The sequence below is a fragment of the Polypterus senegalus genome, chromosome 4 (genome assembly GCF_016835505.1).
Source record: "Polypterus senegalus isolate Bchr_013 chromosome 4, ASM1683550v1, whole genome shotgun sequence".
NCBI classification, from domain to species: Eukaryota; Metazoa; Chordata; class Cladistia; order Polypteriformes; family Polypteridae; genus Polypterus; species Polypterus senegalus.
The window spans coordinates 217,746,044-217,760,764 of record NC_053157.1 but is presented as its reverse complement, the minus strand read 5'-3'; the positions used below and the strand labels follow the sequence as shown (position 1 = coordinate 217,760,764).

Here is a 14,721-nt window from a genome sequence, read left to right as displayed (position 1 = left end):
AGTACAGTGGGAAAAGAATCTGGTACTCGACATTTTAGAAAAGGAGTGGAAGGCAGCCATGCACAGAATTCACTCTAACTCCATATTCACAAAGCATACTATTATTGAACTTAAAATCTTTTATCAAACATATCTCTCTTTCATTTAAAATGGTCAAAAATGTTTCCAGGGCAAGATCCAACCTGCGAACATTATAATCGAGCTCCAGCCTCACTGGGTCACATGTTGTGGGCCTGCACCAAATGAACATCATTTTGGACCAAAATCTTTAAATGCCTATCAGACAGCCTTGGTGTCACAATCCCTCCTAACCCATTAACAGCTGTGTTTGGTGTTCTTCCAGATGGGCTCAAAGTGGAGAAGGAGAAACAAACTGTAATTGCCTTTACTGGAAGAATCCTAGCCCACCTCTTTTAAGTCAGTAGGCAACTGATGTTATATACTCTTTGAAATTGGAAAAAATGAAATTCTCACTCAGAGGATCTGTTCAAAACTTTTTAAAAACCTGTCAGGATCTAATCAATAACATTTTAGAATGAGTTTTTATAAATGCAGTGTAAAATGTAATTTTGCGTTTAGATACACACTTTTTAGTCAGACCTCTTTCTGCTGCATTTTGAGAAAGTTGTCTTCCTTTGCCTGGGGTCTTATGCATAATCGATAAATTATTTTTACTTTTTTTTATTTAAAGAGCAAAACGCATTAACAAAACACCATTTGATCAAAAATGAAAAACAAATACAATAATACATTCTGAATACAATCGATTAAACTTAGCATATGTTGTGTTTTTAACTAGGTAGCATTTTTACATTCAGAAAAGAGTGCACTACATAAAATTGAAAATAAATATGAAAAGCTTGCATTTTTAATTGCAACTAACCTTAAATGCTAAAGATGAGAAGTGAATTGATTTTCATTTTCCACCTTTATGTTCTTTATACATTGCTGTGATAAGAATGTAAAACATTTAAAAAGTCAATAACAAGATAAATGCCATGAAACATTCTTATAAATAAGTAAAAATTCAGGATTAACAAAAGGCAGAATCTGGGAAAAACAATATAATTAATAAAAAAGGGAATCCATTCACGAGCAGACATTTGTTGGAATGAAAACAGAAGACCTGAGCTTGACATCCACTGAAGTAGAGCCCACCCTGTATTCTATAAACTATTATTTTATTCCTTTAGGGATTCTGATTCCTTGATTAGGAATGTGGAAGTTCAAGTGACACCAGGCATAAAATGATGTTTCAGTAAAAATAATGCACTATTCTTTCTGAAAAATATTGAAACTAAAATATTATTTCATCAAGACTTGCATTTCTTCAGTTTGCATTGGGATAAAAGTTAAATCATAATTAAAAGGCCTCAATTCCTGCTTTTTCTACAAAGCCATTCGAAAATGACCAGGCCAATATTATTGGAACCCTTTTAGAAGTTATAACAACTAATTGTCTTGTAGTGATTCTTCAAGTAGTCTTTCAATGTCTTTTAATGATTGTCAAAGGTATCTTCAATCCTGCAATCACTGATTCAGCCCATTTAACTCCCTCAACTGTTTTGTAAAATGGAAAAACAGATAGTTGTCCAAGGAGGGAAGACATATGGCAACAGCTGGGTATGGTGAAACATAAAGGTGACGAGACCATCTCCGAACGATGTGATGTTCCTGTTGCCAATAGTGTAAAACAAGTTTAAGGCCCATGCACTGTAGCCAGTATCCCTGGATGTGGCCACACAAGAAAAACTGACCTAGGATTGAAGAGGACTATTTGAATGGTGGAGAAAGAACCAAAGAAAACCTCAAAACAGCTCCCCTTCAAGCTCAAGGAGCAAAATTTTCTAGTTGCACCAACTGTCTCTTGTGTAGATGAGAATGGGCACCATAGTAAAATACTTAGAAAGAACCCACTTCTAAGAGAAAAACACAAACCAGCTCTGGAATGTTTGCCAGAATGTATGCTGAGAAGTCACAGTGCTTCTGAGAAGGACAATTTAAACTCACCAATTAATCTAACATGCACATATTTAGAGGTGTGATAGGATAACTGGAATACTTGAAGAAAATTCCCATGCAGTCACCAGGAGAACATAATCAACTTCGACAGTAACCAGATGAGGCATTTGAACTGAGGACACTGGGGAAGAAAGTATCAATATCTACTGATGCCACCATATGACCGCCATTGAAATTGTGTGCAATGTGTTGATCATAATATTAAATCATGAAACTCTGAAGACAATAACCCTTAAGTGTATAAATACTATTCATAAAATAGATGATTACATTTGATGGACACTCTTTGTTCTAAACTCACAGACCGGACTGATGGAGGACCGAGTCAGAACAATCTGGTTAATTAATTGATTGATTAACTGCAAAAATACAAATTACCTATTTTAATATTATATTAAAGGTGTTGGACATTCTAGCAATATAATGACACAGCAAGGAGCATTGTCCTTATTAATTCTTGGTTCTTGGTGCAGCACCCACATTGGGTTCTTTCTCCATGAAGCTCACCCAGAGGTTTAGTATCATTGCTATAAGGATTCTGACAGCTTTCCAAATGTTGTAAGGCTCACTGACAACTACAGATGAAGTCATAAATTGTGACATGTTAGGGATATTAATGCAAACACTGGAGAGCACACAGAATATTGAGAAAATGGACAGATGTACTCTATAGATATGAAAAGAGGAATGAATTAAGTGTGGCATGTAAGAAAAAAACTCTAAGAATTACATAAGAAACATTTCACGAAAACGTATGTAATTTCTTGTTCAGAATAACAAAAAGTTAATATTGAAAGCCTGTTAATTGCTCTTCTCAACTGAACAACTTAGTGTCTTGTTCTTTTTGTCTGTGCCTTTCTGGTAAAGGCATATGTTGAAATACTTCTGTTAAATTTCCCTTAAGGTAACCCCTATTAGTGACCCCAAGTTATAAACAATGTCACACATGTGCGATTAGGAGGCAGTCAAAGAGCCTAAAGGTGAGTGAAACATCGCGAGATAGAGGGTTGTCACGTGGTACTTACCTTAATCTTTTTTGGTCAACAGAAAGCCTGAAGAAAAATAATTCCTCCACTTCCGGGTTCCAAAATGGCCGCAATGACGTCACTTCCGGCTCCATCAAAGCACCTCACTTCCGTCTCATCATTATGATGTTGGTTCCGGTTCCTGTTACAACGTCACTTCATGCCAACCATTTCCTGTCCCATCATCCTTTTCACTATAAATCCGCCATTTTTCTGAAAGTAAACTGTTCACTGTTTGATTAAGACTCTGAATCATTTATTTCTTTATTTGTCTGGATGACAATATACAGGGACGGTCCCCAAAACTTTGTTTTTGTTTGTGAAGATTTATTTTGCACCAGAACAATCTCCACAACAGGTACATTAATAACTTTTTATAATTTTGTTTAGTTTATAGTGAAAGAAACATCAAGCACAAAGCAGGAATAATGTCTCGACGGAATCACCATTAATTGCACTTTCCTGTACTAAGACCTATTATAATTTAAAACACCTGGGTCATATCACCTTTTAATCTTTGCTTTCTTATGATCCACAGCTTCCTGATCAAATATAGTTTAATGTAATCAAAAAACGAAGCCAATTTTCTACATGATCTGTCGTTTAGGGATTTTTAGAAGGGGTCTCAAGACTGTAAACAGTGTTAATATTTTGTGTCAAATTGAATAAAAGACTTCCTCCTTTTCAACACCAGCAGCTTCATAAAGGAAGTTTTTGTACGACTCTTTATCACTGTGTGAAAGGACGCTGATAGTCCTGCTGACAGTAATAATGTCCTACATCTTCAGGCTGGAAGCAGCTGATTGTTAGGTTGAAGCTGGTCCCAGAGTATTGAGCACTGAACCTTTCAGGAATCCCAGACTGCCGGTAATTACCCTCCCATATTAGGAGCTGTGGAGCCTGGCCAGGTTTCTGAAGGTACCATTTCACATCATTGCTAACAGAGCTAGACGTATTACAGTTGATGGACACTGTTTGCCCCAAACTCAGAGACTGGGCTGATGGAGACTGAGTCAGAACAATCTGACAGCTTGAGTCTGTGAATGATAAAGTGAGAAAGAGAGCTTAACAGTGTGATATCTGTTTGCAAAATTAATTAAATAAATACATAAATAAAATAACAACAGTGCTGAACTCTGCATTATGTTTAATGAAGCTGCTGTTATTAAACCCCCAATTGATCATCTTTAAAGCGCCTGACTTTTCCTAATGAAATTTTCATTTTATGTTAGGATTCAGTTTAAATCAAGCAAGAATTATCTTCATATATTCTGGTAAACACCTCATGGAATCTGAATGCCACCTCAGCAGACTTACCACGTATAAGGAGCACTGCCATCCAGTTCAGAAGAGCCAAGGAAGCCATTGTGTTCATGTCTAAGTGAACAATAAACTAAACAGGTTTTATAACTTAAGAGAGATTATGTAAATGAGCAAACATTTGCAAATGATGCTTAGTGAGGTGTTAAGGGTATGGAACAGAAATCTCACTGCAGGTGGGCTGAACCTTTAGAGAGACTGTCTTCTGCAGAACTTCACAAAAGGCACCCATGAATAAAGAACTTTGAAAAAACAAATTTATAAAAGTTTGAACATGACTTGAGGAATAGTGTTATCCTGTTAAAGGCAAAACCTGAGAGAATATTGGAGGCCAAAGTTATAAATATAATGTAGTAGAAACCACAATGGGTAAAATGGCTCAGGATCTTTCCAGTAAAGGGTATAAAGCCCTAGAGCATTGTTTTGGCTTATACATTGTGTTATAATACTGGTAAGTGACTATTTTTATTTTATTTGAAGTGCTTTTACCACCTTGCAAATTTGAATTCATTCATTGATTCATTCAATCATTTTCCACGGCTTATTCAATACATCATGGGGGCAAAAGTCTTAGCAATGAGCCCCAAAAAGCCCTTTCCCCAGCCACACTTGCCAACTCATACTGTGGGATCCCAAGGCAGATGTAATCCACTCCATGGGCCCTAGATCTTTCCTGGGGTCTCATCCCAGCTTGTCAGGCCTGTAAAACCTCTGCAGAAAGGCAACCTTATCAGATGCCAAAACCACCTCATTTGGCTCCTCTCAATGCAAAGGGTCAGCGGCTCTACTCTGAGCCGCTCCTGGATGTCAGTGCTTCTCACCCTAACTCTAAGAAAAACCTGATAATTTTCAAAATGAGCTGCTTGTGTTATATTAAGATTGACTGGGACATTCGTCACTTGCTTTTAAGTTGATTGATTTTCTGGGCACTGAAGACTGCTATTCAAGGTGGAGACAGAGCTTTAAGAACCAAAAAAAAAAAAGAAAATCAAATATCTTTGTATGGGCGGCACGGTGGCGCAGTGGTAGCGCTCCCTTCTCGCAGTTAGGAGGCCGGGTTCGCTTCCCGGGTCCTCCCTGTGTGGAGTTTGCATGTTCTCCCCGTGTCTGCGTGGGTTTCCTCCCACAATCCAAAGACATGCAGGTTGGGTGGATTGGCGGTTCTAAATTGGCCCGTGGGTGTGTTTGTGTGTGTCCTGTGGTGGGTTGGCACCCTGCCCAGGACTGGTTCCTGCCCTGTGTTGGCTGGGATTGGCTCCGGCAGACCCCCGTGACCCTGTATTAGGGTTCAGCGGGTTAGAAAATGGATGGATGGAATATCTTTGTATTTATTGAAATGAACAACTACTAAACATTCATCAAATAATTTTCTATATCCATTATGTTCAATTCAGGAATGCAGGAATCTGAGATTATCCCAGCACCATCAGGCCAAAAGCTGTACTAGGTGCTAAACCAACCCAGACTGGATGCCAGTCTATTGCAGGTCACATGTCCACTCCCTCACTAATACTGGGCCAATTTGGACTTATCGATTAACTTAACTGGCTTAATTGGTGCCACGGCCCACCTGCCAAGTTGTTTGCCTGCCAAAGGTAAAGTCATCCCTGATGGAGGATCACAGGAATCATGGGAAAGAGGGGTCCTTTCATCGGAGCAATGTTTCAGCCGTGGCATGGCCAAATGGAGATGCAGCTAGATGGATGAGGTCTCCAGGACTCTAAAAATATCCAAACCTAATTATGTCATATCATCTACTGTTAAACCGTAATTCTAAATTTTTTATTATGCTGTCTTAAGGAATTGTTCTGTTGTGTATATTGTATTGTATTGACCCCCTACTTTTGACACCTACTGCACGCCCAACCTACCTGGAAAGGGGTCTCTCTTTGAACTGCCTTTCCTGAGGTTTCTTCCATTTTTCCCTACAAGGTTTTTATTGGGAGTTTTTCCTTGTCTTCTCAGAGAGTCAAGGCTGGGGGGCTGTCAAAAGGCAGGGCCTGTTAAAGCCCATTGCGGCACTTCCTGTGTGATTTTGGGCTATACAAAAATAAACTGTATTGTATTGTATTGTATTAACTGCTAGAATGTGAGAGGAAGAACAGAATACTTGGTGAAATATCAAAACAGACCTGGGGGGACTTAATAATAATAATAATAGTAATAATAATAATAATAATGCATTTTATTTGTATAACACCTTTCCCATGCTCAAGGCACTTCAAGAGTCTCAGAAAGAACAGCAGGGGTTATGTAACACTGGATGAAAATGTTTTCTGTATAGAACACTAAAACCGATAAATCCAGCATATACAAAACATTACATAAAATAAAAGACAATAAACCAGAGTAAAATATTAAATTCAGTACTAAAAGAAAAACCTAACAAATAACATAATACGTGATAACACATACACACACAAATTATTCTGAGCATCTGGACAGAGAGGTAAACTGAAAGGAGGGGCAGAATGTCAGGTTAAGTTAAAAGCCTGCATGAGTAGATGAGTTTTAAGTTGTATTTTAAAAGAATGAATGGAGTCAGCTGATCTCATTAATTTCAGGAGGTCATTCCAAAGTCTGGACGCTATACAGCTGAAGACCCTGTCACCTATATTGTGCAGGTTAATATAGGACACAACAAGATTGCCAGAATCAGAAGAACGTAATGGTCTAACAAGAGATTGGTGATGGAGAAGGTAACTGATGTAGTCTGGTGCAAGGCCATTTAAAGCTATGTAGGTTGTTAATAGAATTTTATTTTTGATCCTGTAAGACACATGGAGCCAGTGAAGGCAAAACAAGATGGTTGCGATGTGCTCACTGTTGTTGGTTCTTATAAGGACTCTTGCAGCAGAGTGTTGAATTAACTGGAGATGTCATAAAAGCATGGGTAGGCTTCTCAGCATTACAAAAAGAGAGGAATAAGTGAACATGGGATATGTTATGGAGGTGAAAGTAAGAAAGTTTCTTAATGTGGTTTATGAGGGTGAAATAAGAAAGGGATGAATCAAAAATGACACCAAGATTTCTTGCATCAGAAGAAGGTCTGATGAGATCACCGTCAAGAGTGACTAAGAAGGACCTCATTTTCTCAAGTTGCCAATTTGCAGGAGTTTAGTTTTAATGCAATTTAATTTAAATGAGTTAAGTTCCGTCCAGGTTTTAATTTCACTTAGGCAAGTTGTGAGCTGAGAAAGCTCTGATGAAGTTTTGCTTTTAATATTGAAATACAGTTGAGTATCACCAGCATAAAAATGATAACCCAGTCCAAAGCTACGAATAATATGGCCAAGGGGAAGCATATGGATACAGAAGAACAAAGGGCCGAAGACAGAACCCTGAGGAACACCTTATGTGACTGGCACTATTCTGTTCACACTTTCAATTTAAGGTTTGCCACCTAGCAATCATTTTAAGTATTGACGTTGTCAAGTTGTTCAATTCACCTTTCTTAAGAAGGTAGTTTAGTGAAGTGCTGAATGCTGTTCATGACACCAGTTCTTTCACGTTAAGCCTTGGTGACGATATGCCTGTAAATTACTCTTTTAAATAATTATTTTGTAAATGTTTGTTAAGATGTTTATCTGCTACAGTTAATTGATTTATTTACAATGCATTTCTTTATTGATTGATTGTTTGGCGTTAGCATTGTACTGAAAGCACACTTTTTATTGTGTTTTGTAGTTTTACAGTCAAGAGTGAAAGATTTATCAGTAAAAGCCTCACTCTGAGCAAGAAATGAGTTTACTGGAGTTATTCTTCGCTATCTGTCTAGCCTTGCATGGATACACAGTCGCGAGGGCAGAATAGGCACTGAGCTGGATCTGCTGTTGCCAAAACTAATCAGTCAGATAGGACTTAAAAAACAGCAAACTCCACAAAGATATCAATCACAACTAGTGTCTGAACGTAGAGTCACGAGTGCTAACCGCTGTGCTGCCCAAATGACTGATCTACAGAAGACAACAAAGCAATCTTTAGAGAATTTGTAACCAAATTCTCATTTAATGATGACCGGTTTAGATCAGAGGTCCCCAACTCCAGTCTTGTAGGACCACTTTGGCTGAACCACTTTTTTCCACCATCTCAAAATTACACACTTTTTAATAATTTCATCCTATGAACAATTGCACTCCAAATTTAGCTCCCCATCAACACATCTTTTTCCACTATTTCCAAATCAGAAACTTTGCTAAACAAAATCTGCCCAATGTTCCTCTTCTCCCAACTAATTCTTTTCTGGAAAAAATATCAATCAATCTTAAGAATTCAGACAGCATTTCTATAATATTTAAAAACTTTTTAAAGTACTTTTCTTTCAAAGATCCCAGAGTACAGTGGGAAAAGAATCTGTTACTCAACATTTTAGAAAAGGAGTGGAAGTCAGCCATGCACAGAATTCACTCTAGCTCCATATCCACAAAGCATACAATTATTGAACTTAAAATCTTTTATCAAACATATCTCTCTCTCATTTAAAATGGTCCAAAATGTTTCCAGGGCAAGATCCAACCTGCGAACATTGTAGATAGATAGATAGATAGATAGATAGATAGATAGATAGATAGATAGATAGATAGATAGATAGATAGATAGATAGATAGATACTTTATTAATCCCAAAGGGAAATTCACATAATCCAGCAGCAGTATACTGATACAAAGAAACAATATTAAATTAAATAGTAATAAAAATGAAAAAAATAAAAATAAAATTAATGTTAGCATTTACTCCCCCGGGTGGAATTGAAGAGTCGCATAGTGTGTAATCGAGCTCAAGCCTCACTGGGTCACATGTTGTGGGCCTGCACCAAATGAACATCATTTTGGACCAAAATCTTTAAATGCCTATCAGACAGCCTTGGTGTCACAATCCCTCCTAACCCATTAACAGCTGTGTTTGGTGTTCTTCCAGATGGGCTTAAAGTGGAGAAGGAGAAACAAACTGTAATTGCCTTTACTGGAAGAATCCTAGCCCACCTCTTTTAAGTCAGTAGGCAACTGATGTTATATACTCTTTGAAATTGGAAAAAATGAAATTCTCACTCAGAGGATCTGTTCAAAACTTTTTAAAAATCTAATCAATAAAATTTTAGAATGAGTTTTTATAAATGCAGTGTAAAATGTAATTTTGCGTTTAAATACACACTTTTTAGTCAGACCTCTTTCTGCTGCATTTTGAGAAAGTTGTCTTCCTTTGCCTGGTGTCTTATGCATAATCGATAAATTATTTTTACTTTTTTTTATTTAAAGAGCAAAACACATTAACAAAACACCATTTGATCGAAAATGAAAAACAAATACAATAATACATTCTGAATACAATCGATTAAACTTAGCATATGTTGTGTTTTTAACTAGGTAGCATTTTTACATTTAGAAAAGAGTGCACTACATAAAATTGAAAATAAATATGAAAAGCTTGCATTTTTAATTGCAACTAACCTTAAATGCTAAAGATGAGAAGTGAATTGATTTTCATTTTCCACCTTTATGTTCTTTATACATTGCTGTGATAAGAATGTAAAACATTTAAAAAGTCAATAACAAGATGAATACCATGAAATATTCTTATAAATAAGTAACAATTCAGGAATAACAAAAGGCAGAATCTGGGAAAAACAATATAATTAATAAATAAGGGAATCCATTCACGAGCAGACATTTGTTGGAATGAAAACCTGCGTGCACAGAAGACCTGAGCTTGACATCCACTGAAGTAGAGCCCACCCTGTATTCTATAAACTATTATTTTTTTCCTTTAGGGATTCTGATTCCTTGATTAAGAATGTGGAAGTTCAAGTGACACCAGGCACAAAATTATGTTTCAGTAAAAATAATGCACTATTCTTCCTGAAAAATATTGAAACTAAAATATTATTTCATCAAGACTTGCATTTCTTCAATTTGCATTGGGATAAAAGTTAAATCATAATTAAAAGGCCTCAATTCCTGCTTTTTCTACAAAGCCATTCGAAAATGACCGGGACAATATTATTGGAACCCTTTTAGAAGTTATAACAATTAATTGTCTTGTAGTGATTCTTCAAGTAGTCTTTCAATGTCTTTTAATGATTGTCAAAGGTATCTTCAATCCTGCAATCATTGATTCAGCCCATTTAAAGTTAAAGTTTTATGTGTATAATTTAATAAACATATTTTGCTGCATTTCACCTTAAAAATGATATCGTCATCATATGTAAATACGCGCTTTATAAAGTGGCTCAGGTTGTGAGATATTATAACTGTAGTGCAAGTTTACAGTGGGGTGATTGTACTTATAATTACAAACTGTTCTACAAGGAGCAATTGATTGAGTGCATTTAAAGTTCTTGGGATTAAACTGTTTTGAACCGCGAGGTCCGTACAGGAAAGGCTTTAAAACATTTTGTAGTGGCAGAGACAGCGTGTGCTTAATGCCGTATACTGATAATTCTCTTTCCGATCAGCTGCTGCTGTGATTCACACTTAGATACAGTGATATAAATACAATACTTCGAGTGATGCAGTGAGAGTAATATGGAAAAAGATGATCCGCTGTGGCAACTCCTAACGGGAGGAGCTGAAAGAAGAAGAAGAAGAAGTGAGAGTAACAACGCTAAAGCAGTTATGGTATTTGGAATACTATGGCTGTTCCCTGGACCATTATATTGTTACGAGTTAATTACAATCAGATGCATTACACTAATAAACAATATGCGGTTAGTTTCTGTGTATTTATAAAGCCGCGTCATGAAAATAATGAGTAATCACACAAGAACAGTACCATTGCTTTGACGCTGGGTGCCGCCAGTTTGCAAAACCGAGCGGAGAACTTGCGTACGACAAGGCATGAGGTACCGTGGAAAAGTGCGTGGCTTTACACCAAGTGTAGGTTTTATACATCGCGATTTGAACGTGGAAAAGTTCTTACGCAACATTTCTGTGCGTACGCACCGTTTATACATGAGGCCCCAGGAGAACATATTCAACTTCGACAGTAACCAGATGAGGCATTTGAACTGAGGACACTGGGGAAGAAAGTATTAATATCTACTGATGCCACCATATGACCGCCATTGAAATTGTGTGCAATGTGTTGATCATAATATTAAATCATGAAACTCTGAAGACAATAACCCTTAAGTGTACAAATACTATTCATAAAATAAATGATTACATTTGATGGACACTCTTTGTTCTAAACTCACAGACCGAACTGATGGAGGACCGAGTCAGAACAATCTGGTTAATTAATTGATTGATTAACTGCAAAAATACAAATTACCTATTTTAATATTATATTAAAGGTGTTGGACATTCTAGCAATATAATGACACAGCAAGGAGCATTGTCCTCATTAATTCTTGGTTCTTGGTGCAGCACCCACATTGGGTTCTTTCTCCATGAAGCTCACCCAGAGGTTTAGTATCATTGCTATAAGGATTCTGACAGCTTTCCAAATGTTGTAAGGCTCACTGACAACTACAGATGAAGTCATAAATTGTGACATGTTAGGGATATTAATGCAAACACTGGAGAGCACACAGAATATTGAGAAAATGGACAGATGTACTCTATAGATATGAAAAGAGGAATGAATTAAGTGTGGCATGTAAGAAAAAAACTCTAAGAATTACATAAGAAACATTTCACGAAAACGTATGTAATTTCTTGTTCAGAATAACAAAAAGTTAATATTGAAAGCCTGTTAATTGCTCTTCTCAACTGAACAACTTAGTGTCTTGTTCTTTTTGTCTGTGCCTTTCTGGTAAAGGCATATGTTGAAATACTTCTGTTAAATTTCCCTTAAGGTAACCCCTATTAGTGACCCCAAGTTATAAACAGGTACATTAATAACTTTTTATATTTTTGTTTAGTTTATAGTGAAAGAAACATCAAGCACAAAGCAGGAATAATGTCTCGATGGAATCACCATTAATTGCACTTTCCTGTACTAAGACCTATTATAATTTAAAACACCTGGGTCATATCACCTTTTAATCTTTGCTTTCTTAAGATCCACAGCTTCCTGATCAAATATAGTTTAATGTAATCAAAAAACGAAGCCAATTTTCTACATGATCTGTCGTATAGGGATTTTTAGAAGAGGTCTCAAGACTGTAAACAGTGTTAATATTTTGTGTCAAATTGAATAAAAGACTTCCTCCTTTTCAACACCAGCAGCTTCATAAAGGAAGTTTTTGTACGACTCTTTATCACTGTGTGAAAGGAGAGCTATAGTCCTGCTGACAGTAATAATGTCCTGCATCTTCAGGCTGGAAGGAACTGATTGTTAGGGTGAAGCTGGTCCCAGAGTACTGGCCACTGAACCTTTCTGGGATCCCAGACAGCCGGACATTACCATCCCTTATTAAGAGCTGTGGAGCCTGGCCAGGTTTCTGAAGGTACCAGTGCACATCATCGCGAACAGAGCCAGACGCCTTACAGTTGATGGACATTCTTTGTCCTAAACTCACAGACTGAGCTGATGGAGACTGAGTCAGAACAATCTGACAGCTGGAATCTGTGAACAAAAGGGAGAGAAAGAGTGAATTACAGCGTGATATCTGTTTGCAATCAATAAATATATAAATAAGATACATCATTGCTAAACTCTGCATTATGTTTAATGAAGCTGCAGTAATTAAAACCTCTACTGAACATTTTCAAGACTCCTGACCTGTCCCAATGAAATTTTCATTTTATTTTAGGATTCACTTTAAATCAAGCAAGGATGATTTAAAAATTCTAGAAAACACCTCATGGAATCTGAATGTCATCACAGCAGGCTTACCACGTATAAGGAGTACTGCCACCCAGATCAGAAGTGCTGAGGAAGTCATTGTGTCCATGTCTAAGTAGGCAATAAACTGAACAGGTTTTATAACTGAAGACAGATCATGTAAAGTAGATAACATATGCAAATGTTGGTTAGTGAGGTGTTAAGGGTAAGGAATGGAAATCTCACTGCAGGTGGGCTGAACCTCTAGAGACATAGTGTTCTGCAGAGCTACACAAATGGCACCCATGAGCTTAAAAAAATACCCACATTCATTACCATTTATATTTTCAAACCTATTGTATGATCCAAGTTTAAAGTGGATGGGAAATCAAACACAAAACAGGAAAAAGGCCTGAATGAATGCCAGTTAGTCAAGTCCCCTATACTAAGACCATTTAAATTTTAAACACTTGGCTCATATCACCTGTTAATCTTTGCTTGCTTGAAATACATAGCTTGCTGAACACATATGATATAATAAGACAAAAAAAAATAAGTAAAAGAACATTTTCCATATGATCAGTCATGTAGGTAGTCTGAAGACTGTCAAATGTGCTAATTTTTGTGTCAAATAAAATGAATGATTTCCTCCCTTTTGACACATGCAGCTTCACAAGGAAGTTTATGTACGACTCTCTATCACTGTGTGAAAGGAAAGTTATAGTCCTGCTGACAGTAATAATGTCCTGCATCTTCAGGCTGGAAGGAACTGATTGACAGGGTGAAGCTGGTCCCGGAGTACTGGCCACTGAACCTTTCTGGAATCCCTGACTGTCGGTAAGTACCCTCCCATATTAGGACCTGTGGAGCCTGGCTGGGTTTCTGAAGGTACCAGTTCACTTCACCGTCAACGCGGCTAGATGTATTACAGCTGATGGACACTCTTTGTCCTAAACTGACAGACCCGGCTGATGGAGACTGAGTCAGAACAATCTGACAACAGCAGTCTGTGGATCAAAAAGAGAGAAGGAGAGATCTACAGTGCAATATCTCAACTACTGATCTCCCCTAATGAAATTTCATTTTATTTTAGGGTTTCCATTACATCAGACAAAAATGGTTAAATTCTAGGAAAGAAATTAAAAAATTCTAATGTCATCTCAACAGACTTACCATGCATAAGGCACACTACCATCCAGATCAGAAGAGCTGATGAAGTCATTGTGTCCATGTCTTTGGGGGTAATGAGTGGAACAGATTTTATAACTGAAGAGATATTTTGAAAATTAGCCATTGTATGCAAATTACACTGATTGAGGTGTTAACGGTGTGGAATGGAAATATTACTGCAGATGGGATGACGCTCTAGACTAGAGCAAGGATCTCAAAGTCCAGTCCTGGAGGACCGCAGTGGCTGTAGGTTTTCAATCTAACCCTTTTCCTAATTTGTGACCTGTTTTTGGTGCTAATTAATTCTTTTGAATTAATTTTAATTGACTTGCACTTGAAGTCTCAGACCTAATAATTGTTTCTTTTTCCTTAATTAGCAGCCAAACAATGAGATACAAAAGTAGTATAAACATGACCAGCAAACTGTAACCATCTTGCAATATCTGAAAATAAAAAGGGTGGAGGTCTCAGGAATGTT

The 14,721-nt window shown here is 37.1% G+C and overlaps 3 gene segments (V, D, J or C); all 3 read right to left on the bottom strand.

Moving 5' to 3' along the window:
- Positions 1-3,522: 3,522 nt before the first annotated feature.
- On the bottom strand, positions 3,523-4,422 carry LOC120528813. The segment is given in 2 exon segments: positions 3,523-4,084; positions 4,365-4,422. Coding segments are annotated over 2 exon segments (366 nt in total).
- Positions 4,423-12,341: 7,919 nt separating this feature from the next.
- LOC120528812 lies at positions 12,342-13,203 on the bottom strand. The segment is given in 2 exon segments: positions 12,342-12,875; positions 13,146-13,203. Coding segments are annotated over 2 exon segments (366 nt in total).
- A 569-nt stretch (positions 13,204-13,772) lies between these two features.
- Positions 13,773-14,297, bottom strand: LOC120528811. The segment is given in 2 exon segments: positions 13,773-14,080; positions 14,247-14,297. Coding segments are annotated over 2 exon segments (357 nt in total).
- Between the last annotated feature and the right edge of the window lie 424 nt (positions 14,298-14,721).